The 26,760-nt window shown below is 42.0% G+C and overlaps 1 protein-coding gene across 1 annotated transcript in view; it reads right to left on the reverse strand.

Moving 5' to 3' along the window:
* Window positions 1–8,215: 8,215 nt before the first annotated feature.
* Window positions 8,216–26,760, reverse strand: part of LOC135474740 (alanine--tRNA ligase, cytoplasmic-like) — a 30,328-nt gene continuing 11,783 nt past the window's right edge. The window contains 10 exon segments of the mRNA XM_064754317.1: window positions 8,216–10,016; window positions 10,500–10,613; window positions 11,740–11,826; window positions 16,091–16,210; window positions 17,633–17,752; window positions 19,000–19,108; window positions 21,355–21,467; window positions 21,996–22,136; window positions 24,370–24,507; window positions 26,527–26,640. Coding sequence (XP_064610387.1) covers window positions 9,843–10,016; window positions 10,500–10,613; window positions 11,740–11,826; window positions 16,091–16,210; window positions 17,633–17,752; window positions 19,000–19,108; window positions 21,355–21,467; window positions 21,996–22,136; window positions 24,370–24,507; window positions 26,527–26,640 — 1,230 coding nt within the window. The 3' untranslated portion in view covers window positions 8,216–9,842.

Below are 26,760 nucleotides of genomic sequence, written 5' to 3' on the forward strand. Positions count from 1 at the left end.
ACAGAGTGATCTTGATACAGGATAATGTCTCCTCTCTCCACTGAGAGTGATCAGAGTACAGAGTGATCTTGATACAGGATAATGTCTCCTCTCTCCACAGAGAGTGATCAGAGCACAGAGTGATCTTGATACAGGATAATGTCTCCTCTCTCCACAGAGAGTGATCAGAGCACAGAGTGATCTTGATACAGGATAATGCCTCCTCTCTCCACAGAGAGTGATCAGAGTACAGAGTGTGATCAGAGCACAGAGTGATCTTGATACAGGATAATGTCTCCTCTCTCCACAGAGAGTGATCAGAACACAGAGTGATCTTGATACAGAATAATGTCTCCTCTCTCCACAGAGAGTGATCAGAGTACAGAGTGATCTTGATACAGGATAATGTCTCCTCTCTCCACAGAGAGTGATCAGAGCACAGAGTGATCTTGATACAGGATAATGCCTCCTCTCTCCACAGAGAGTGATCAGAGCACAGAGTGATCTTGATACAGGATAATGTCTCTTCTCTCCACAGGGAATGATCAGAGCACAGAGTGATCTTGATACAGGATAATGCCTTCTCTCTCCACAGAGAGTGAGCAGAGCACAGAGTGATCTTGATACAGGATAATGTCTCCTCTCTCCACAGAGAGTGATCAGAGCACAGAGTGATCTTGATACAGGATAATGCCTCCTCTCTCCACAGAGAGTGATCAGAGCACAGAGTGATCTTGATACAGTATAATGTCTCCTCTCTCCACAGAGAGTGATCAGAGCACAGAGTGATCTTGATACAGGATAATGTCTCCTCTCTCCACAGAGAGTGAGCAGAGCACAGAGTGATCTTGATACAGGATAATGTCTCCTCTCTCCACAGAGAGTGATCAGAGTACAGAGATCTTGATACAGGATAATGTCTCCTCTCTCCACAGAGAGTGATCAGAGTACAGAGATCTTGATACAGGATAATGCCTCCTCTCTCCACAGAGAGTGATCAGAGTACAGAGATCTTGATACAGGATAAAGTCTCCTCTCTCCACACGGAGTGAGCAGAGCACAGAGTGATCTTGATACAGGATAATGTCTCCTCTCTCCACAGAGAGTGATCAGAGCACAGAGTGATATTGATACAGGATAAAGTCTCCTCTCTCCACAGAGAGTGAGCAGAGCACAGAGTGATCTTGATACAGGATAAAGTCTCCTCTCTCCACAGAGAGTGATCAGAGCACAGAGTGATCTTGATACAGGATAATGTCTCCTCTCTCCACAGAGAGTGATCAGAGCACAGAGTGATCTTGATACAGGATAATGTCTCCTCTCTCCACAGAGAGTGATCAGAGTACAGAGTGATCTTAATACAGGATAATGTCTCCTCTCTCCACAGAGAGTGATCAGAGTACAGAGTGATCTTGATACAGAATAATGTCTCCTCTCTCCACAGAGAATGATCAGAGTACAGAGTGATCTTGATACAGAATAATGTCTCCTCTCTCCACAGGGAATGATCAGAGCACAGAGTGATCTTGATACAGGATAATGTCTCCTCTCTCCACAGAGAATGATCAGAGCACAGAGTGATCTTGATACAGGATAATGTCTCCTCTCTCCACAGAGAGTGATCAGAGGACAGAGTGTTCTTGATACAGGATAATGTCTCCTCTCTCCACAGAGAGTGATCAGAGTACAGAGATCTTGATACAGGATAATGTCTCCTCTCTCCACAGAGAGTGATCAGAGCACAGAGTGATCTTGATACAGGATAAAGTCTCCTCTCTCCACAGAGAGTGATCAGAGCACAGAGTGATCTTGATACAGGATAATGTCTCTTCTCTCCACAGGGAATGATCAGAGCACAGAGTGATCTTGATACAGGATAATGCCTTCTCTCTCCACAGAGAGTGAGCAGAGCACAGAGTGATCTTGATACAGGATAATGTCTCCTCTCTCCACAGAGAGTGATCAGAGCACAGAGTGATCTTGATACAGGATAATGTCTCCTCTCTCCACAGAGAATGATCAGAGCACAGAGTGATCTTGATACAGGATAATGTCTCCTCTCTCCACAGAGAGTGATCAGAGGACAGAGTGTTCTTGATACAGGATAATGTCTCCTCTCTCCACAGAGAGTGATCAGAGTACAGAGATCTTGATACAGGATAATGTCTCCTCTCTCCACAGAGAGTGATCAGAGCACAGAGTGATCTTGATACAGGATAAAGTCTCCTCTCTCCACAGAGAGTGATCAGAGCACAGAGTGATCTTGATACAGGATAATGTCTCTTCTCTCCACAGAGAGTGATCAGAGCACAGAGTGATCTTGATACAGGATAATGCCTTCTCTCTCCACAGAGAGTGATCAGAGCACAGAGTGATCTTGATACAGGATAAAGTCTCCTCTCTCCACAGAGAGTGATCAGAGTACAGAGTGATCTTGATACAGGATAATGCCTTCTCTCTCCACAGGGAATGATCAGAGCACAGAGTGATCTTGATACAGGATAATGCCTTCTCTCTCCACAGAGAGTCATCAGAGCACAGAGTGATCTTGATACAGTATAATGTCTCCTCTCTCCACAGAGAGTGATCAGAGCACAGAGTGATCTTGATACAGGATAATGCCTTCTCTCTCCACAGAGAGTGAGCAGAGCACAGAGTGATCTTGATACAGGATAATGTCTCCTCTCTCCACAGAGAGTGATCAGAGCACAGAGTGTTCTTGATACAGGATAATGTCTCCTCTCTCCACAGAGAACCAAATCAACTGTGCCATTGTTTGATGTGATATGATATAACTGGGTTTTTTACATGGTGCCTGTGTCCTGTCAGTATTGATGAAGTGTTTTTCCATGCTTGCATAAAAGCTGTGTGTGAGCTGAAACCTCTATGTACACAAATGGTCTCCAAATTCTTCTTTTGGCAGCCATATTGCACAATGTTGCATGGTAACATTGTTCCAATATGGTGGATGTGATCTTGATAAATTACAATGCTCCTGTGTGGTAAATTGATTAAATGTACATGTACAAAAACTGTGGTGAAAAATGACTACGTATCTGTGTTTTGTTGACAATCTTCAGCACCCAGAGTAATGAACCTTTCATAGGAAGTTCAGATACCACAACAGGACTTCACAGTTGCTTTTTTATTTAATCTAGGTAGTGCCATTAAACTATGCCAAAATAGATGTGATGCGGTGAAAAAGTGGCAAAATTATTTATAGCACACATACACATGTAATAGAGAATATTAACCTCAAGGTTTCGATCCAACGTAAAGGTTGTTTTTTTTTGTTTTTGTTTTGTTGTTTAGGAGTTTTGATACAGTTTTGCTCTTCAGTTAATCTAAATGTGTTAAATGTAAAATATTCATAAGAGAATTGCATGTATCATGTGAAAAAAAGAAAACATTGTTGTTGCTACTGAAATCAAACTCAGAGTAAGAAAATTTGGCCATATACAAGTCCAGGCTATGTATGGGTGTGAGGGAAGAAGAGCCTTTACTCTGTCCTGTTCATTGTCGAAATGTGTTCACTTATTTATAATCAGTAGTGCAGAATGTATCAAAAAACGACTTGTTTTACAATTAATATTGTACAATGTTAAAAATGCACGTATTTCACACCGAAGGTTGTCAGTGTTTTATAGTGTCTGAATGATAAACAGAAAAGTACAATTCAATGACACTTTATTTTGTCTTTCATTTTTCAAGTGTTTTCATCCATAATATGGGAGTAGTGGGTGCCAAAGCCACAGTGAAATATCCTTCTTGAAAATAACGTTAAATTAAGTAAAAAAAAAATTCATATTTGCTGATATTAAACTTTTCTGTATTTACCAAAAATAGCTCAAAGTATTCACCTTTTGGTAACAATATATACTGTTAAAATTATTGTGAAGTGTACAATAGTTGTAATGCAACCTGCATCATAATTTTATGTATTTATTTCACTGGTGTTCTACACCGTACTAAAGAATATTTCAAGAATGTAACGGGGGCCAGCATTATGGTGGGAGGAAACCAGGCAAAGACCGAGGCAAACCGACATTCACCGGCAGGCTGCTGGCAGACCTTCCTACTGAATGACGGAGAGGAATTCTCAGGACTTGATTTTGAGTGGTAACATGCACAGAAAAGGCTGATATTTTGTGAATGGTATTAATATGGGCTTTCTAAAATCATAGCAAAAATTCAAAAAAGCTGTAAGAGTGAGTGGAAAGATATACATGCCTGAAAATGATGAGAGGGGTGCGTTAACCCGTAGATTGGCAAATTGTGGGCTGTTGTCAGTGAAGGATTGGGAAATTGTAGGTGGGCCATGTCAACAACAGAGATGTGAGAGTGGAAGTGGAAGTGGGGGTGGGGGTGGGGCTGGGGGGCTGTGAGTAGGCCGTGTCAACGACAGGCGAAGGAAATTGTGGTTGGGCCATGTTAACCTCAAGGGTTGGGAACTGTGTTGTGGCCGTGTCAAACACAGGCATAGGAAATTGTAGTTGGGCCATGTTAACCTCAAGGGTTGGGAAGAGTGGGTGGGCCGTGTCAACCGCAGGCGTAGGAAATTGTGGTTGGGCCATGTTAACCTGAAGGGTGGATGAATAATGTGTGGGCCGTGTCAGCCCCAGGTGTAGGAAATCATGGTTGGGCCATGTTAACCTCAAGGAATGGGAGCTGTGTGTGGGCCGTGCCAACCGCAGGCGTAGGAAATTGTGGTTGGGCCATGTTAACCTCGTGGGTTGATGAATAGTGTGTGGGCCGTGTCAACCCCAGGCGTAGGAAATCGTGGTTGGGCCATGTTAACCTCAAGGGTTGGGAACTGTGTTGTGGCCATGTCAACTGCAGGCGTAGGAAATCGTGGTTGGGCCATGTTAACCTCAAGGGTTGGGAACATTGGGTGGGCCGTGTCAACCGCAGATGTAGGAAATCGTGGTTAGGCCATGTTAACCTCAAGGGTTGGGAACTGTGTTGTGGCCATGTCAACCACAGGCGTAGGAAATCGTGGTTGGGCCATGTTAACCTCAAGGGTTGGGAGCTGTGTGTGGGCCGTGTCAACCCCAGGCGTAGGAAATCGTGGTTGGGCCATGTTAACCTCAAGGGTTGATGAATAGTGTGTGGGCCGTGTCAACCCCAGGCATAGGAAATCGTGGTTGGGTCATGTTAACCTCAAGGGTTGGGAACTGTGTTGTGGCCATGTCAACCACAGGCATAGAAAATTGTGGTTGGGCCATGTTAACCTCAAAGGTTGAGAAGAGTGGGTGGGCCGTGTCAACCGCAGGTGTAGGAAATCGTGGTTGGGCCATGTTACCCTAAAGGGTTGATGAATAGTGTGTGGACCGTGTCAACCCCAGGCGTAGGAAATCGTGGTTGGGTCATGTTAACCTCAAGGGTTGGGAGCAGTGTGTGGGCCATGTCATCCGCAGGCGTAGGAAATCGTGGTAGGGCCATGTTAACCTCAAGGGTTGGCAACTGTGTGTGGGCCTTGTAAACAACAGTGAGATGTGGGAGTTGGGGTGGGGCTGGGGGGGCTGTGAGTAGGCCGTGTCAATGACAGGCGAAGGAAATCGTGGTTGGGCCACGTTAACCTCAAGGGTTGGGAACTGTGTGGTGGCCATGTTAACCACAGGCGTAGGAAATCGTGGTTGGGCCATGTTAACCTCAAGGGATGGGAACAAAGTGTCCATGTCAACCACAGATGTAGGAAACCGTGGTTGGGCCATGTTAACCTCAAGGGTTGGGAAGAGTGGGTGGGCCGTGTCAACTGCAGGCATAGGAAATCATGGTAGGGCCATGTTAACCTCAAGGGTTGGCAACTGTGTGTGGGCCATGTCAACTGCAGGCATAGGAAATCATGGTTGGGCCATGTTAACCTCAAGGGTTTGAACTGTGTGGGCCATGTCAACTGCAGGTGTAGGAAATTGTGGTTGGGCCATGTTAACCTCAAGGGTTGGGAACAGTGTGTGGGTCGCGTCAACCGCAGATGTAGGAAATCGTGGTTGAGCCATGTTAACCTCAAGGGTTGGGAACTGTGTTGTGGCCATGTCAACCACAGGCATAGGAAATTGTAGTTGGGCCATGTTAACCTCAAGGGTTGTGAGCTGTGTGTGGGCCGTGTCAACCGCGGGCGTAAGAAATCGTAGTAGGGCCATGTTAACCTCAATGGTTGGGAACTGTGTGTGGGCCGTGTCAACCGCAGGCATAGGAAACCGTGGTTGGGCCATGTTAACCTCAAGGGTTGGGAGATGTGTGTGGGCCATGTCAACCGCAGGCGTAGGAAATCGTGGTAGGGCCATGTTAACCTCAAGGGTTGGGAACTGTGTGTGGGCCTTGTAAACAACAGTGAGATGTGGGAGTTGGGGTGGGGCTGGGTGGGGCTGTGAGTAGGCCGTGTCAATGACAGGCGAAGGAAATCGTGGTTGGGCCATGTTAACCTCAAGGGTTGGGAACTGTGTGGTGGCCATGTTAACCACAGGCGTAGGAAATCGTGGTTGGGCCATGTTAACCTCAAGGGATGGGAACAGTGTGTCCATGTCAACCACAGACGTAGGAAACCGTGGTTGGGCCATGTTAACCTCAAGGGTTGGGAAGAGTGGGCGGGCCGTGTCAACTGCAGGCATAGGAAATCATGGTAGGGCCATGTTAACCTCAAGGGTTGGCAACTGTGTATGGGCCGTGTCAACCGTAGGCATAGGAAATCGTGGTTGGGCCATGTTAACCTCAAGGGTTTGAACTGTGTGGGCCATGTCAACTGCAGGTGTAGGAAATTGTGGTTGGGCCATGTTAACCTCAAGGGTTGGGAACAGTGTGTGGGTCGCATCAACCGCAGATGTAGGAAATCGTGGTTGAGCCATGTTAACCTCAAGGGTTGGGAACTGTGTTGTGGCCATGTCAACCACAGGCATAGGAAATTGTAGTTGGGCCATGTTAACCTCAAGGGTTGTGAGCTGTGTGTGGGCCGTGTCAACCGCGGGCGTAAGAAATCGTAGTAGGGCCATGTTAACCTCAATGGTTGGGAACTGTGTGTGGGCCGTGTCAACCGCAGGCATAGGAAACCGTGGTTGGGCCATGTTAACCTCAAGGGTTGGGAGCTGTGTGTGGGCCGTGTCAACCGCAGGCGTAGGAAACCATGCTTGGGCCATGTTAACCTCAAGGGTTGGGAACTGTGTGTGGGCCGTGTCAACCACAGGTGTAGAAAATTGTGGTTGGGCCATGTTAACCTCAAGGGTTGGGAACTGTGTGTGGGCCATGTCAACAACAGGCGTTGAAAATCGTGGTTGGGCAATGTTAACCTCAGGGGTTGGAAGCTGTGTGTGGGCCGTGCCAACCGCAGATGGTGAAATGTAGATGAGCCAGCCTTGTCAAACAAAGGATTGTGTGTTGGCCTGTCAATTTATACTCAAGAATATACAACATTTACTTCAGAGTTAATTTACTTCATTGTTATTTAACGCTATACTCAAGAATTCTTCACTTACACAGTGGTGGATAATATTATGGCTGGAGGACACCAGAGTGCCAGGGATAAACCACTGACCCTTGTCAAGTGACTGACGAACCTATTGGTGGAAGACAAGTGGTCTACAATGAATGAAAGACTACACGACCATCCCAAGAATCACCGAAAGTGGAAATCTACAGATCCCCTGTTCAAAGCCCTGTATGCACCCACATCTCGTGTGTCTCAGCAATTGAAAGGCTAGCACCTTTAACCGCAAGTCCACGAGTTCATACGCCTGGTCCAGCTCTCATGGCAAAGAGTACGGACTCCACAATATTTTGGCTTGTGTCAATGGAGTTTAGTGTTAGGAGGAAATTTTGCGACTCACTCAGGAGAATGAACAGAGACTGGCATCAGGCGCTTGGTTTGGCTAGATTGATCAACGAATCAGTCACTCTCACATGGATACTCCTGCACACAATAGCCCACTGTGATGAAATGTTGTCAATATAAGTGACACAGGTTCTAATATTCCTTGATACATAATCACCAGAAGAGCAACCATAAGCAGAATTTCTTGACATTCACCTGGTGTAACAGCCTTGCCGTGAAATAATACATGGGACTCCTCAAATTATTAATGCAGATGTTGATTACAGTGACTGTCATTTTAGTGGACACTCACCTTAAGTCTCACAGATTTTCCCCACCCTGTTGTAAAATGACAATAGAGAACACTGTATCACAGGTAAGCAGTGTGTATTCCAGACACTAACACTAAGAATAAAATTAACACAAGAGAAATACATGGTGAACAAACAAAAAAATTCTTTATTTTGGTTACATCAGCGTTAAGCTTGTTTGTCATTCTCTGACCACAGAGGTATTTGCAGGACATTTCACAGTGTATGTACATGTCAAGATTTGACATGTATCACCAGAACTTACAGTAGCATAATGACTCCAGCAATGGGCATATGTCTGTCTATATATTTCATTGTTGTTTTATGTTTGGGGCACACGAAGTGCCTGGGGGTAAACCGCTGACTTTTGGCAAGTTCCTGATGGACTTTTCCATTAGTGACCTGCAGATGTGCACACCACATTGGTGGAAGGCAAGGTTCTTCAATGAACAAGGGGCCTCCGTGGCTCAGTCGGTTAAAGCGCTAGCGCAGCATAATGACCCAGGAGTCTCTCACCAATGCCGTCGCTGTGAGTTCAAGTCCAGCTCATGCTGGCTTCCTCTCCGGCCGTACGTGAGAAGGTCTGTCAGCAACCTGCGGATGGTTGCGGGTTTCCCCCCGGACTGTGCCCGGTTTCCACCCACCATAATGCTGGCTGCCGTCGTATAAGTGAAATATTCTTGAGTACGACGTAAAAAAAATCAATGAATAAACTCTGTGAAAACCATAATGGTTCAATGAGTGCCATCAATAGTTACTGCCACCAAGGCCTCAAACAGTAACAGCTGGGGGATCTAGAATTTCATTGTCAAAAGGCAGGGCCAGAAACAGAAATGTTGGTTATAATTTACACCTAGACTGATCTCACAATCAAATTCAAGATGCGAAATACTGTAGAGGGCCTGAAATCTCAACTGCAAGTGTCATAAATCATTACTTCACTGAATGCTCACACAGTTCACTCACAGTTTTCCTCAAGGGTACATTCTCAACAAATCTCATAACACCTTTCTACGACCAACAGAAACTCCAGCTGGAATGAGGAACATAGCAATGAATGGTATTTTAGGTTATTTAAAGTAATTAATGATGGACTGGTGGGGTGCTATTCAGGAAAACACATCTGGAAAGAAGTTGCCTTCATTCTACATGAACCCAAACCACATAACCTACAGGAAAATATATCCCTTTTCTACTAAAAGTACAATTTTTTCAGCAACACTACATGATACATTGAAGAGCGGCTTGACAACACAAAAACACTAGTTTGGTTAACAAAAATTATCAGGAACTACCCAATGCATGGACAGGAAATTGCACTTCAGGAAGACATAAATAAGAGTGCTTGAACTATGTGACACTTGTAAAGTTATGTTCACAACTTAGGCCAGAAGTATGGTTCAGTCATCTACTTAAGATGAACAAACAGGATTCAGTTATAATGTCTTTAAAAATCATAAATAATATGCATGAAAAAATATATAATGCAATGACTGCAATGATTTACACATTTGTAAATATAGGCATTACTCCTGCCACTGATGATGTTGAGCACTTTACAAAAGTCATCTGACGATGATGGACAGTTTTGAAAATTTCCATGTATCTTTAAATGAAGATAGAGACAACAGTCCTATTCACTTTAACAGCCTTGAAAATCTGTACCCTTAATACTATGTTCCAGTACGTTCAGGTAATGCAGAGAAAATACATCCTGTACAAATGAAAAATTAAGTGTGTGGTTTCTATCACGAGAGTTTTAAGCTTGCAAACTCTGTTGCAAGTTTGACAGCCTCCTGCAAAGCATTGACATTGGTCCCAGTGGCCTGTGCAGACGTGTCCCTCCCACCGCCTTTCCCATTGATCACAGTCGTTAGGTGGCCCACCCAATCGTTTGCCTTTAGGCCTTTTGTGATTGAAGACTGCAAGAGAGGAATGCCATTACTTATTTCATGGTGTTTCAAAATTTCATTCTGATAAAATCATGCAGCATAATTCATAATATGAGAATAAAAACTGTTCAGCAAATTGTTTTAAGGTAATGATATGGTAATCAATCGCAGGGGCCTTGGGTCAACTGCAGTTTACAGCCATTTTTACTCCCAAAGAAGAAAGCTGACAAGTTTTCTCATTTCAGGCCATATTAAGAAACAAACACCTAGCGTTGCAGGTACCCTTTAACTCAGTTACCAGGTATAACACTGTTACAGTCATCTCTCTTAAAATGAGGATTCTCCCAAAAAGGTCAGTCCCTGGCAGGTTAAGAGTGCAGCTGCACTGAAATGACACCCTAACGTGTCAGACATTCTTTACTTTGATTAGACTTATTGGATTATTGTTCACGGCCAGATTTGGTTAGAAGCTGTTCCTGTGAACTATTCCCGCACATGGCCTGTCAAACTTACCTTGGGCACACAGCTCATACAAAGGATCTTCCCCACATCAGGGTCTACAGAGAAAAACATGGCCGCCGTTTCTGGGGAGAGAGTTTTATATTGCTTCATGGCTGCATCCAGGGCCTGAAAAGACAAATTTTGATTGGTCATTTGAGAAACTTTAAAAAGCTGACCTATGAGGAAATTATAGCTTTCAAACTGACCAGTCATAAGAGATATACTTTCTGATAAGGCTTTGCTCATTATAATTAGATTGAGCAGTTTCTACTAACCCAGACCGAAGCACAACACTGAAAGTGAACTGAACACCAGAAAGTTTTGGAGTTTGTTCCATGAACACCAGAGAGTACTTTGGAGCTTGATCCATGAACTTCAGTGAGTATTTTGGAGCTTGTTCCACAAACACCAGAGAGTATTTTGGACCTTGTTCCATGGACTGCAGAAAGTATTTGCAGATTGTTCCATGAACACCAGAAACTACTGGCAGATTGTTCCATGAAGACCAGGAAGTATTTTGGAGCTTGTTTCAAGGACACCAGGGAGTATTTAGGAGCTTGTTCCATCAACACCAGAGAGAATTTTGGAGCTTCTTCCTTGAACACCAAAGTGAATTTAGGAGCTTGTTTCATGGGCACCAGGGAGTATTTAGGAGCTTGTTCTATGAACACCAGAAAGTATTTAGTAGCTTGTTCCATGGACACCAGAGAGTATTTAGGAGCTTTTTCCAGGAACACCAGCGAGTATTTTGGAACTTGTTTCATGAACACCAAGATAGAATTTAAGAGTTTGTTCCTTGAATACTAGAGTATTTTGGAGCTTGTTCCATGAACACCAGACAGTATTTAGGAGCTTGTTCCACGAACACCAGACAGTATTTAGGAGCTTGTTCCATGAACATCAGAGAGTACTTTGGAGCTTGTTCCATGAATACCAAAGTGTATTTAGCACCAATTCAAAAAAATCTTGCCGAACCACAGCAAAGTTTCAAGTTTGCTAAACAAAAATATTGTTTTATCAAAATTATTACATCAGATGTATTTTCACTTACTTTTTTCAGTCTGTACACCTTAAAAGGGCAGATAAATAAAAAATTTAATTTGATCCAAACCCAACTGCTCAAATGAAATTATATTGGCGTTTTATGTTTGAGTTCTTGAAATTAATTCCCTACCCCCCCCCCCATCCCCCCGAAGAAAATGGCAGCTAATCTTTGACTTCAATAAAGACTTCAGCAAGAAACTTTTCCTACCTTTGCATTAGAGCCTGCCTTGAACTCATGAATCACAACAGGTTTGTTTGGATTAGCTTCTATCATCTTTTTAGCTTCCTCCACGACCTGTCAAAAGACAAGACAAAGATCTCTATATTCTCCAGCCTTATGGCAGATTGAGGTTTTACAAGACTCCACACCTCTCCCTCATTATATGTATGTATACTTTGGTCTTAACATCCTTCTTAACAATTTTTCATCCGCGTACATGTACACTGTTTTTTCTTGTGGCACAGTGAGTCCATGCCGTTAAAATGCTGCCATCACTAACGTAACATGCCACCAACACCAGACATGATAACCCATTCAGTCACATTATACTGACACTGGGCCAACCAGCCATGTTTCCTTGCTCTAATCTCTCAGTGACAAGTGACAAGGCAACAACAAGTAGCATTTTCTTATGATCTCTGGTATGACCTGATCTATGTTTGTTCTCAGCTTTCCTGACTTTGAGGTGGACACTCTCACCACTAGGCCACCAAACCATTCCTGCATTGTAACATGCTTCATTATAAGGCACACGTCAACATAACAGGGTCATAAATGGGTCCCCAAAATTTGGTATGATACATGTTCTTCACATATCTGTACATACACTTTCAAAATTTTTGGTAATGAAAATCTTCAGATTTTCTATCTTCTTTGAACTCAAAATTCTCAGTGGCGAATGACCTTCCGTCACATAATATGCACCAATTATAATATGGGAGGCAGATTCGTTCTCCGGCAACAATTTCACTTCCCCATAAATGTGCGGGAAAAAACATTGCTGGAAAATGGTGTTTTACGCCAAACTCAAGAATATTTCACTTATACGACGACGGCCAACATTATGGCGGAAGGAACACGGGCAGAGCCCTGTGGAAACCTACGACCATCCACAGATTGCCACAATTACATGTATGATATATGAAGGAGCTACACAGAGAACAACTGCAACAATTACATGTATCATATCTGAAGGAACTACACACAGAACAACTGCCACAATTACATGTATGATATTTGGAGGAGCTACACACAGAACAACTGCCACAATTACATGTATGATATCTGAAGGAGCTACACACAGAAGTGCCACAATTACATGTACAATATCTGAAGGAGCTACACACAGAACAACTGCCACAATTACATGTACAATATATGAAGGAACTACACACAGAACAACTGCCACAATTACATGTATCATATCTGAAGGAACTACACACAGAACTGCCACAATTACATGTATCATATCTGAAGGAGCTACACACAGAACAACTGCAACAATTACATGTATCATATCTGAAGGCGCTACACACAGAACTGCCACAATTACATGTATCATATCTGAAGGAGCTACACACAGAACAACTGCAACAATTACATGTATCATACCTGGAGGAGCTACACACAGAACAACTGCCACAATTACATGTACGATATCTGAAGGAGCTACTCACAGAACAACTGCAACAATTATATGTATCATATCTGGAGGAGCTACTCACAGAACAACTGCCACAATTACATGTACAATATCTGAAGGAGCTACACACAGAACAACTGCCACAATTACACGTATCATATCTGGAGGAGCTACTCACAGAACAACTGCCACAATTACATGTACGATATCTGAAGAAGCTACACACAGAACAACTGCAACAATTACATGTATCATATCTGGAGGAGCTACACACAGAACAACTGCCACAATTACATGTTCAATACCTGAAGGAGCTACACACAGAACAACTGCCACAATTACATGTACGATATCTGAAGGAGCTACACACAGAACAACTGCCACAATTACATGTATCATACCTGAAGGAGCTACACACAGAACAACTGCCACAATTACATGTACAATACCTGAAGGAGCTACACACAGAACAACTGCCACAATTACATGTATCATATCTGAAGGAGCTACACACATAGCAACTGCCACAATTACATGTATCATATCTGAAGGAGCTACACACAGAACTGCCGCAATTACATGTACAATATCTGAAGGAGCTACACACAGAACAACTGCCGCAATTACATGTACAATACCTGAAGGAGCTACACACAGAACAACTGCCACAATTACATGTACAATATCTTAAGGCACTACACACAGAACAACTGCCACAATTACATGTACAATATCTGAAGGAGCTACACACAGAACAACTGCCACAATTACATGTATCATACCTGAAGGAGCTACACACAGAACAACTGCCACAATTACATGTCTCATATCTGAAGGAGCTATACACATAGCAACTGCCACAATTACATGTATGATATCTGAAGGAGCTACACACAAAACTGCCACAATTACATGTATCATACCTGAAGGAGCTACTCACAGAACAACTGCAACAATTACATGTTCAATACCTGAAGGAGCTACACACAGAACAACTGCCACAATTACATGTATCATATCTGGAGGAGCTACACACAGAACAACTGCCACAATTACATGTACAATATCTGAAGGCACCACACACAGAACAACTGCCACAATTACATGTTGAATACCTGAAGGAGCTACACACAGAACAACTGCCACAATTACATGTATGATATCTGAAGGAGCTACACACAGAACAACTGCCACAATTACATGTATGATATCTGAAGGAGCTACTCACAGAACAACTGCCACAATTACATGTACAATATCTGAAGGAGCTACACACAGAACTGCCACAATTATATGTACAATATCTGAAGGAACTACACACAGAACAACTGCCACAATTACATGTACAATATCTGAAGGAGCTACACACAGAACAACTGCCACAATTACATGTATCATATCTGAAGGAGCTACACACAGAACTGCCACAATTACATGTATCATGCCTGAAGGAGCTACACACAGAACAACTGCAACAATTACATGTACAATATATGAAGGAGCTACTCACAGAACAACTGCCACAATTATATGTATCATATTTGGAGGAGCTACACACAGAACTGCCGCCACAATTACATGTATCATATCTGGAGGAGCTACACACAGAACAACTGCCACAATTACATGTATCATATCTGAAGGAACTACACACAGAACAACTGCCACAATTACATGTATCATACCTGAAGGAGCTACACATAGAACAACTGCCACAATTACATGTACAATACCTGAAGGAGCTACACACAGAACAACTGCAACAATTACATGTATCATATCTGAAGGAGCTACACACAGAACTGCCACAATTACACGCACGATATCTGAAGGAGCTACACACAGAACAACTGCAACAATTACATGTATCATATTTGGAGGAGCTACACACAGAACAACTGCCACAATTACATGTATCATATCTGAAGGAGCTACTCACAGAACAACTGCCACAATTACATGTACAATATCTGAAGGAGCTACACACAGAACTGCCACAATTATATGTACAATATCTGAAGGAACTACACACAGAACAACTGCCACAATTACATGTACAATATCTGAAGGAGCTACACACAGAACAACTGCCACAATTACATGTATCATATCTGAAGGAGCTACACACAGAACTGCCACAATTACATGTATCATGCCTGAAGGAGCTACACACAGAACAACTGCAACAATTACATGTACAATATATGAAGGAGCTACTCACAGAACAACTGCCACAATTATATGTATCATATTTGGAGGAGCTACACACAGAACTGCCGCCACAATTACATGTATCATATCTGGAGGAGCTACACACAGAACAACTGCCACAATTACATGTATCATATCTGAAGGAACTACACACAGAACAACTGCCACAATTACATGTATCATACCTGAAGGAGCTACACATAGAACAACTGCCACAATTACATGTACAATACCTGAAGGAGCTACACACAGAACAACTGCAACAATTACATGTATCATATCTGAAGGAGCTACACACAGAACTGCCACAATTACACGCACGATATCTGAAGGAGCTACACACAGAACAACTGCAACAATTACATGTATCATATTTGGAGGAGCTACACACAGAACAACTGCCACAATTACATGTATCATATCTGAAGGAGCTACTCACAGAACAACTGCCACAATTACATGTACAATACCTGAAGGAGCTACACACAGAACAACTGCCACAATTACATGTATCATATCTCAACGAGCTACTCACAGAACAACTGCCACATTTACATGTACAATACCTGAAGGAGCTACACACAGAACAACTGCCACAATTACATGTACAATACCTGAAGGAGCTACACACAGAACAACTGCCACAATTACATGTATCATATCTGAAGGAGCTGTTGTTATTGTTACAAAGTACAAAATACTGACCTCGGTCATCACAGCAGCCTTTTTGGCCTTGTCAAGGTCATCCATCTTTTTCTTCAGACTTTTCAGTTTACTTCTTAGTTGATCCTTTCTCCAGTACGGGATGACAGCCTGAGAGACATCCTAACAAACACAAATATAAACATGAGTTACACCTCGTCTGTCAACATTACTGGTCAAGTTAAACCTGCTGAAAATCTGAGGTAATCCACCTCACGCCTCCAGCAACTGTGGAAGTATGAACATGACTGATTGAAAACTCTTTTGGTGGAGCATCAGTATACATGCACAAACAGGGCTATGGATGGATCAGACAGGGCTATGGATGGATCAGACAGGGCCATGCATGGATCATTCAGGGTCATGCATGTACAGGCAGGGTCATGCATGGATCAGACAGGGTCATGCATGGATCAGACAGGGTCCTGTATGTACAGACAGGGTCATGCATGGATCACACAGGGTCATGCATGAATCACACAGGGTCATCCACGCACAGTAATTGTGGCGGCAGGGTCATGCACAGACAGGGTCATGCACAGACTGGGTCATGCATGGATCAGTCAGAGTCATGCACAAATAGGGTTATGCATGGATCAGACAGGGTCATGCATGGATAAGACAGGGTCATGCAGAGTCATGCACAGACAGGGTCATGCAAGGATCACACAGGGTCATGCATGGATCAGACAGGTTCATATATGCACAGTCAAGGTCACGCATGCACAGTCAGGGTCATGAACAGACAGGGTCATGCATAGACAGGGTCATGAACAGACAGGGTCATACATGGATCAGACAGGGTCATGCATGGATCAGACAGGGTCATGCAGAGTCATGCACAGAGAGGGTCAAGCAAGGATCACACAGGGTCATGCATGGATAAGACAGGGTCATGCATGGATCAGACAAAGTTAGGGATGGATCACACAGGGTCATGCATGCACAGTAAGGGTCATGCACAGTAAGGGTCATGCACAGACAGGATCATGCACAGACAGGATCATGCACAGATAGGGTCATGCACAGACAAGGTCATGCATGGATCAGTCAGGGTCATGCATGGATCAGACAGGTTCACGCATGCACATTCAGGGTCATGCATGGATCAGGCAGGGTCCTGCATGCACAGATGGTCATGCATGGATCAGACAAGGTCATGCATGGATCAGACAGGGTCACGCATGGATCAGACAGGGTCATGCATGCATCAAACAGCAGCACATGGTCATTTATGCCTGTGTTATAACATTGAAGATTCTATGAACAGTCAAGGACTCGACTCATTTGATGTTTTTGTCCTGAAACAATGCGTAAGCCCCTATAAGGGTCCAAGAGTAAAAATATTTGCATAAAGTGAATTGTTATCTAGGGATATAAAGATTTCTAGGTTTGCCACATGAGATTGTTTATCCCTCGTGGAAGAAGTCATACATACTTGACACGACTGTCTCTCGCTTACGCCTCTCTGACTTGGCCAGTGACATGAATGAGGCTAGAGGTGACATGTAAAGCAAGTTGACCACTTGACCAGTGTCTACTTACATCATCCAGCTCCACAATCTCCCTGGTCAGTTGCTTGTCCGTGAACTCCTTGTTGTTACTCTCTATTTTCTTGGTCAAATCTTCCACAGATTTCTCCAACACTTGAGTTTTATGCAGCGCCTGAAAGTACCAGCGCACAATTCTGGTGAGTCACAGATAGTTCACAAGTGTCCAAGCTATATCTTTTTCTTGTCCCACTTTCTGCAAACAGGCACCTTTTGACAGAACTTTAAACCGTAAAATAATTCATACAGCCCCAATCCCACAAAAAAATGCACTTCTTGAGTCCTAAAATACTACTTTGAAACTGAAACATTTTTCAAGCAGCATATCCCCCTACCTTCCAATTAAATTTCTCAAAACATCCAAGAGCACCAAATCTCTTGATTTAGTATGGTCTATGACCTGACATTTCAACCATGACTCCAGTTACCTGACTGATAGTACTGCTGATTTCAGCCATGACTCCAGTTACCTGACTGATAGTACTGCTGATTTCAGCCATGACTCCAGTTACCTGACTGATAGTACTGCTGATTTCAGCCATGACTCCAGTTACCTGACTGATAGTACTGCTGATTCCAGCCATGACTCCAGTTACCTGACTGATAGTACTGCTCATTTCAGACATGACTCCAGTTATCTGACTGATAGTACTGCTCATTTCAGCCATGACTCCAGTTACCTGACTGATAGTACTGCTGATTCCAGACATGACCCTAGTTGCCTGACTGATAGTACTGCTGATTTCAGCCATGACTCCAGTTACCTGACTGATAGTACTGCTGATTTCAGCCATGACTCCAGTTACCTGACTGATAGTACTGCTGATTTCAGCCATGACTCCAGTTACCTGACTGATAGTACTGCTGATTTCAGCCATGACTCCAGTTACCTGACTGATAGTACCGCTAATTTGTAGAAAGGTGCTCTGAACTTTGTTTGGAAGGTAGGGTCATTTCGTTTCCTGCTGGATAAAAGCCTCAGCATCAAAAATAATATTCTATTTCAATTATATCAAACTAAAAATGCCAATGTTTTTTTGAAAGAAATTCTAGGTCATTTACTCTAACTTATCTAAATTTCTCTTTTCTATTTGAATACGAAAGAGCAATTTTCAGGGCAATTTATGCACTTTTTTTAATTTGATTTTGGAGACAAAACTCCATTTGGTTGGATTAGTCAATTGCAAGGCTACAAAAATGCATAATTTTATCAGTCTACAGAGAATAATGCCTTGAATAAACACCTTACCAAAATGTGAAAAGGTTGCAGAATTACTGTAGTCATGGGTGAAATTTAGAGTCATATGCACTACTCCTGGATGACACAGTCCACTGTTTTCAGCGGACCAGCAGACCCCGTACCTTGTTAGCCTCTGTTCCACTGACTGCCACAATTCTCCTAATGCCCTTTGAGATCGCATCCTCTGACACAATGGCGAAGTGTCCTACATGGCCAGATTTTAACAGATGCCTGAAACCCCAAACAAGAAGTAGTCAGTTATCCAACTGATTGGCGTACTAAAGAATATTTCACATCTATATGGTAACAGATTTAAAATTATGTGCCGCAAAGTTCATTTGTACAGGCAAACACATCAACCTCCAAAAAACCCTTTCTGCTGAACAGAATTCTTGGAATCAGGTAAAATGTACTTGGTCATGGGCAAAATTTTTGGTCACTTACAATATACAACAGTATATTAAGTGGAGCAAACCAGAAGCCTCTGTGCTTTTGGTGATGAGGTTATTGTTTTTGTTTGTATTTTTTACATCGCTCATTCAATTTTCATTTGTCATTTTTTGTCACTTTCTATTTTAACACTATTTCACCATGGCCCCTTTTAACAGACCAGTCAAAATCCATAACATAGTGCTGCCTCACTAGAATACCATGCTAAGGACACCAGACATGACACTGTCTACAGCACAAGGACAAAGGAGGTTACTTTCAGATTGGGGAGATTCAGTATTTACAGGGTACACTGAATTTTATGCTGACACTTCTTCCCACATCCATCCATTTTCCTGAAAAATTTCCTCCGCATTCACCAACAGGTGGATCTTGAGATCAACTGTTTCCATGATTTTTTTCTATGTATGTTTATATTCCAAACATGAGACACTGTTAAAGGTTTACAAACCAGATTTAGCAACTTGTCCTAATTATGAAAATTACAACCTGTTTAAACACGATGTTACTGGGACTGGGACGGCCTCAGAAATGCACTTTTGACTACAAAGCCACCAAAAGCAATAGACTTACTACCCTCACCGATCTCCAGCCGGCCACACCGTGAAGGCCAGCGGGTAACGTCATAGATGGTCAACCCGAGTCTAGCTGGGAAAATAACTTGGGAATTCATCTCAAAACGATGTCATTTTCGAGATGGGTTTTAGCTACACAGAAGATCTGATATATAACACTGACATCTCTGACTGGACTTCAGATTCTGAATAATCAGACGTACATTTCATCTTTGTCTAAGCATTTCCAACCGCACTGGCAATACGGACTGGTAAGCTATAGCTTTATCCTGTGTTACACTGTTGGTCAACATTTTGTGTGCATCAGATTTAATAATGACTAGTCTTTCCTTCTGTCCGCTTCAAAAAAGTATCAATCTATTCCTCGAGTGATTCTAAATTCACACACATATACGTTGACAGCTACCGGTACATGTTATTGTCAGCATTTGGAATAAGCTATGTTTATTAGGGGCCTATGACCGTGTGCAATATGAACACATGTGCAATACGAACACATGTGCGATGTGTTGGCGAACTTTGGCATTGGTGTACAGAGATTTGTTATCTATCAGATTTCAGTTCAGTTTAATAATACTATTTTATAACCACTGTGTGCTGGTGTGGTTGTGGAAATGGCTTGGAGATGCCGATGGAATTGGAAAGTCCATGTTGTGTAGAAGTCAGGGAGGTTGAGAGGAAAGCCTTTGAGGAGGGCCATTTATCATACATATGTTGGGGGTTTTGGGGCAGATTGTCTCAATAAAGGCGTTCTGGGTTGGGTCTGTCACCATGGTTGCTACAGTGGGTGTAGTAGGTTCAGGTTTTAGTCGACTGCTCCACCTATAGAAGCCAAATCTTTCGAGTTGATCTGTATTCCTCTCATAGCTTTCTGCTGGAAAATGACGAGAGCAGACACGGCTGAGGGTATAAAATCTGTCTTGTGTTATGAATCGACGCTTTCTTGAGGGCCAAATCGTCTAAAAACTTGAAAAAAACTAACTCCATATGCTGGACAGCAAACCATTTCATGCAGAAATTCAACATGCTTGTTGTCACTTGTGTGGCTTTCTTAATGCTGAACTAAATGGTGAAACTCTGACAGCTTGTAAAGGCTGGATTTGTATGATGTCATTCGGCGAAGACTACCAAGAGTTGGCGGAACAAAAGCATAATCCAGGCTCATTATCTAGTAAAGCCACATTACTTAGATTAATGTACCTTTTCTCAATATTTTTTTTACACTCAATTTAACAGTACATACATGGGTAGCTAATTCTGGATAAACAACCTATCTGTACACTAATCCTTTAATGTTGTGTCTTGTTTATATTTGCTATATCTATTGATATGACACTGGAACACACAATCTGTTTACTATACATTGTTTTGTGAGTGAAGGCCTTGGGGAAGAAAAGTTTCTTTGTAAACTGACTAAGTTAAATAAATGAATTATTGCTACATTAGACTCACGTTCCACCACAGAACTCGACTGTTGTGTGGGTGCCTGCTGGTCCCATGGGGTCACTGACTAAGTCCTCTACAGGCACACCTACAGAAATGATCCTCACCGGGTCAGGATACACCTGTCATGATAATCACAACAAACAAGGGCTTAACACTGCTCTCAGTACTACTTCACTACATGTACGCATTATAAACACACTATGTACACTTCATATACATGTACACATTACATACACTTTGTATACACATTATATACATGTACACATAATATACACTTTATATACATGTAGACATTATATACACTTTATATACACATTATATACATGTACACATAATATACACTTTATATACATGTAGACATTATATACACTTTGTATACACATTATATACATGTAGACATGATATACACTTTATATACATGTAGACATTATATACACTTTATATACACATTATATACATGGCCAGTCAGTTTCATGGGTGGAGGAAACATTCCTGAAGACAATCACTAACCAAGTAACTGACAAGTCACAAGGATTGTTCCACATGTGAAACACAACCGCAGAGTAAGATTAATGTCTTCGCAATATTGCTGGAAGGCAACCTTTTACCATAAAAGCTTAGTGGTTCTAAATGAACAGCTGACTTACCTCATCAAATACTGCTCTCAAACCCTGGATTGTCTTTGCCACACCCAAACTCGCTTCTTTAGCATATACCGTTTCATTTTTCTTGGCCATATTGTTCACGATATTTTCAGTTTCTTCGATCTGTTTCGCAGTCATAGCTCCCTAAATAAAAGATGAACATCCCAGTAGAATATCAGCAGTTTGCATACATTACAAACCATAACTAATGTAATATAAAAATATACAAGCTGATGGGGCATAGATGATGATTTTTCTGACATATACAGTTCCTCGTGTAATTATGTCACTTTACCACTTTAGCTGCGACAAACAGCTCTTTAAGTCACTGCCCGTCTTACAGTCAGTCAAACTCTGGACACCCTATCTTACAACATGTGGCATTCGCTTAACAAGGGGCACTACACTGATTTTTTGTAGGATGTCTACTTTCGGTTGCAACTGACCGGTTGACCAGTTACCCTCACCCACTGTGAGTTAGTCACGCCCACGTGAAAATATTGGAGATAGGTTTAATCGGATCCGCCATAGAGTGTACCACTCCCGCTGGCACAACACTTCATCCTCATTTTTGCCTATATTCCAACACTGCCACAAAACAGAGAGCCACAACTTTATTCAAGGGGTCTACAGAGTCACTCATGTTTCTGCCAATTTTATCCTCATTTTTGCCTGTATTCCAACACTGCCATAATACAGAGAGCCACAACTTTATTCAAGGGGTCTACAGAGTCACTCATATTTCTGCCAATTTTATCCTCATTTTTGCCTGTATTCCAACACTGCCATAATACAGAGAGCCACAACTTTATTCAAGGGGTCTACAGTCACTCATATTTCTGCCAATTTTATCCTCATTTTTGCCTGTATTCCAACACTGCCATAATACAGAGAGCCACAACTTTATTCAAGGGGTCTACAGTCACTCATATTTCTGCCAATTTTATCCTCATTTTTGCCTGTATTCCAACACTGCCATAATACAGAGAGCCACAACTTTATTCAAGGGGTCTACAGTCACTCATATTTCTGCCAATTTTATCCTCATTTTTGCCTGTATTCCAACACTGCCATAATACAGAGAGCCACAACTTTATTCAAGGGGTCTACAGAGTCACTCATGTTTCTGCCAGTTTTATCCTCATTTTTGCCTGTATTCCAACACTGCCATAATACAGAGAGCCACAACTTTATTCAAGGGGTCTACAGTCACTCATATTTCTGCCAATTTTATCCTCATTTTTGCCTGTATTCCAACACTGCCATAATACAGAGAGCCACAACTTTATTCAAGGGGTCTACAGAGTCACTCATGTTTCTGCCAATGTGTACAGAGAAAAGGAAATCTGAACAGTCCTAATGCAAAAAATATTCAAAATATTCATGATGTACATACACTGTAGCTCTTGCAAAATTCAACAGGTCTCCAAAAATGTTTCATTCATATGTGTAGAATTTATTTTAATGTTGTGATACTATCAATGTTGATAATATCAAATTTGTAAAAATGAGATGCGCCCCTTACACAAAGAAAATTTTAAGGCGATTGTAAATTTTTGAAGTTACGATCACGATCGTAGGCCAATTCTGACTCATACATAAAGCTATCCTCTGTAAATTGACAATGTGCTGGCTAATATTAAACTTGTCTTCCCTTCATTTTCAAAAGACTGAGTGCGTGCTTGGGGTTTAACGTTGTACTTAACAATTTTTCAGTCATATGACGACCAAGGAATCCTGATAGTTTATGTAATGTACCTCCTTGTTGAAGGACGGATTTCCACCGCTCTTTTATCTAGTGCTGCTTCACTGAGACACCTCACCGAAGGCAAGTAAGCGGCCCGCCCAAGCCATTATACTGATACAGGTCAACAGTGGTTACACTATTCCCTTCATGCAGAACGCCAAGCGAGGAAGTTACAACTTCCTCTTTTGAAGTGTTAGGCGTGACTTGACCCAGGATTGACCCTGAATCTAACCACATACAAGAAATGCTCATAACATCTTTTTGAGACAATCACTAACTAACATTCTATCCATAAGGCAAGCATTTCCACTTACTGTTAATTTTGTAAATATTTACAACAGGGTCAACAACAATCATAGCTTATAATACCTTTGTGCACGAGGAAGTTGATTGTAAGCTAAGGCTACGATCAAAGTCTTAGTGATTTACAATCAGCTAAGGTTTACCATCCCTTTGTGCAAGCAGCCCCAGAACAACTAACTCCCAGTCAGGTAATGATGTCAAGACACCACGATACATAATGCCTCAAAGATTAAAATGTCAATATTTTCAAACTGCAGCAATTTTCCGCTTTGTCCCTGAATGTTCCAACAGCTTATCTAAATAAGACTTTTAGACAAAAAAAGTCACCTTAGCAGTGAAATCAAAGCGAAGCCTGTCTGGTGCCACCAGGGAGCCTTTCTGGTCTGCTTCCCCCAGCGTCTTCCGCAAGCCAAAGTTTAACATGTGCGTGGCAGTATGGTTCTTCATCACAGCAACTCTTCGTGACTGGGAGAAAACAAACAAGTGATGACAGGGTTATAGGTATGTCATACACTTCTCAGATGAGTGTAAGAAATACACCAAAACAGTAAAAATATAATGATTTTCCATCCGTATACAATAATTTTGGCATAAATTACCGGCAGGTACAATACAGGTATAGTCCATCCATAATCACACGAAACAATTGGCTAATGCCTGGCCAGCACATTGACTTTACTTTGTTACTAGCCACAAAAACTATAAATGAAATCAGTGAGCAATGGAGATCCAACAGATTATGTTCTGTTATTTATTTCACAATGAAATCCAACTTTCAGAACTTCTGACACTGTAGACTATAACATTTCCTTAATGCTGAGAATCAAAGAAGTACTGTTATTCACTGAAATTTATTTTCGTGGATTTTCTCCGAAAATATGTTTGCGGGAAATAATTTTTTTGCATATTTAAGAGAATACTAAAAAACAGATCTTAAAATCTTAAAATTTTAAGGTATAATATGGCCAAATTTATTCAAGCACGTAAAACAGGCATCACCACGGGTGGCTTTAATCCTCCTTTGTTTCCTGCGGTATCTAATCCTCGTGATCTGGATCAGAGATTAAAGCAATGGGGGATGGATTTTATTTATATGTTTATTTGATTGGTGTTTTACGCTCAAGAATATTTCACTTATACGGCGGCGGCCAGCATTATGGTGGGTGGAAACCAGGCAGAGCCTGGGGAAAACCCACGACCATTCTCAGGTTGCCGGAAGACCTTCCCACGTAAGGCCAGAGAGGAAGCCAGCATGAGCTGGACTTGAACTCACAGCAACCACATTGGTGAATGGCTCCTGAGTCATTACGCTGCGTTAGCACACTAACCAACTGAGCTAAGGAGGCCCTGGGGGGATGGATTATCACTATGTAAGACGATTACTTTCACACCTACCGTGAGCAGTACTCAACGCAAGTACTCAGCAGTTCAACGCAAAACATGTGAATTCACCATTATTGACGCCAGTCACTCATTCTTTATCGGTAAGTTTTGCATAGTTTTCAGTTTTAATCGTCCTCTGAAGCAGGTCAGAAACTGCAAACATTGCCTTAGCTGTCAAACCGCCATTGCATTTTTGTACACACTTCACAGTTTGTTAGAAGCTCACTCATTGGACTATAGGAGAGACACAGCCAATGGGACAGTGTGTATCAGAGCAACATTCATTAGAAGCCAGCACGTGCTGTTATCTACTTTTCTTTCACTTAATGGGCATAGTGAACACTGATCAAACTAAAGATGAGTAAACCCCCACTTTGTTTTATACCCACCAAGCGTTAGGACCAGAATTTGTATATATTTTCCTATAACTTCCCTTCCCTGTTGTTAAAAAATTTAGCTGGCCCATCAAGTTTTCTTAGCGCAACTCCTGTCACCCTGACAAAGATTTCACTTCATTATTACTACTACCTGTAGGATATGACTCAATATTGGATATTTTTTTTGCTGGAATTATTTTTCCAATCCGCGAAAAATAGTTCCATGCGAAAATTAAATACTTCACAGTATTTAAACAGAATTGGCAGGAAGGTAATTTCCCTATGTAATTAGCAGGAATGTCAGTTCCTCATGTAATTAGCAGGAAGGTCAGCTCCCCTATGTAATTAGCAGGAAGGTCATTTCCCTATGTAATTAGCAGGAAGGTCATTTCCCTACGTAATTAGCAGGAATATCAGTTCTCCTACATGTATGTAATTAGCAGGAAGGTCAGTTCCTCATGTAATTAGTAGGAAGGTCAGCTCCCCTATGTAATTAGCAGGAAGGTCAGTTCCCCATGTAATTAACAGGAAGGTCAGTTCCCCATGTAATTAACAGGAAGGTTACATTCCTCATATAAGCATCCATGATGCAGACTGTATATGTAGCCTCCATAAAATGACTCACTGAGCTAACTGATTTCAAATTACCTGTTCTTCAGTGTATAAAACAGCAAACATGAGTACTGGTATTATGTTGTCCATGTTTTGAGGTGTAAGTGTTTACCTCATCCAGGGTGAGTCTGACTGTATCTCCCAACTTCAGGGTGCCCTCTATGACCCCCACATGGAGGACGTAGCCGCCACGCACCTGTACATTCCTCACAGCCAGTTCCACTTCCTGAAAATGTGCACAACTGCAATAGGTTTACTTCAGTATCTTAGATAAAGCTGTGTGTAATAATATATGCTAAAAACAGGAACAATATGAGACATGCTTTATTTTCATTACAAAAAAATA

This window comes from Liolophura sinensis, chromosome 9 (genome assembly GCF_032854445.1).
Source record: "Liolophura sinensis isolate JHLJ2023 chromosome 9, CUHK_Ljap_v2, whole genome shotgun sequence".
Taxonomy (NCBI): Eukaryota; Metazoa; Mollusca; class Polyplacophora; order Chitonida; family Chitonidae; genus Liolophura; species Liolophura sinensis.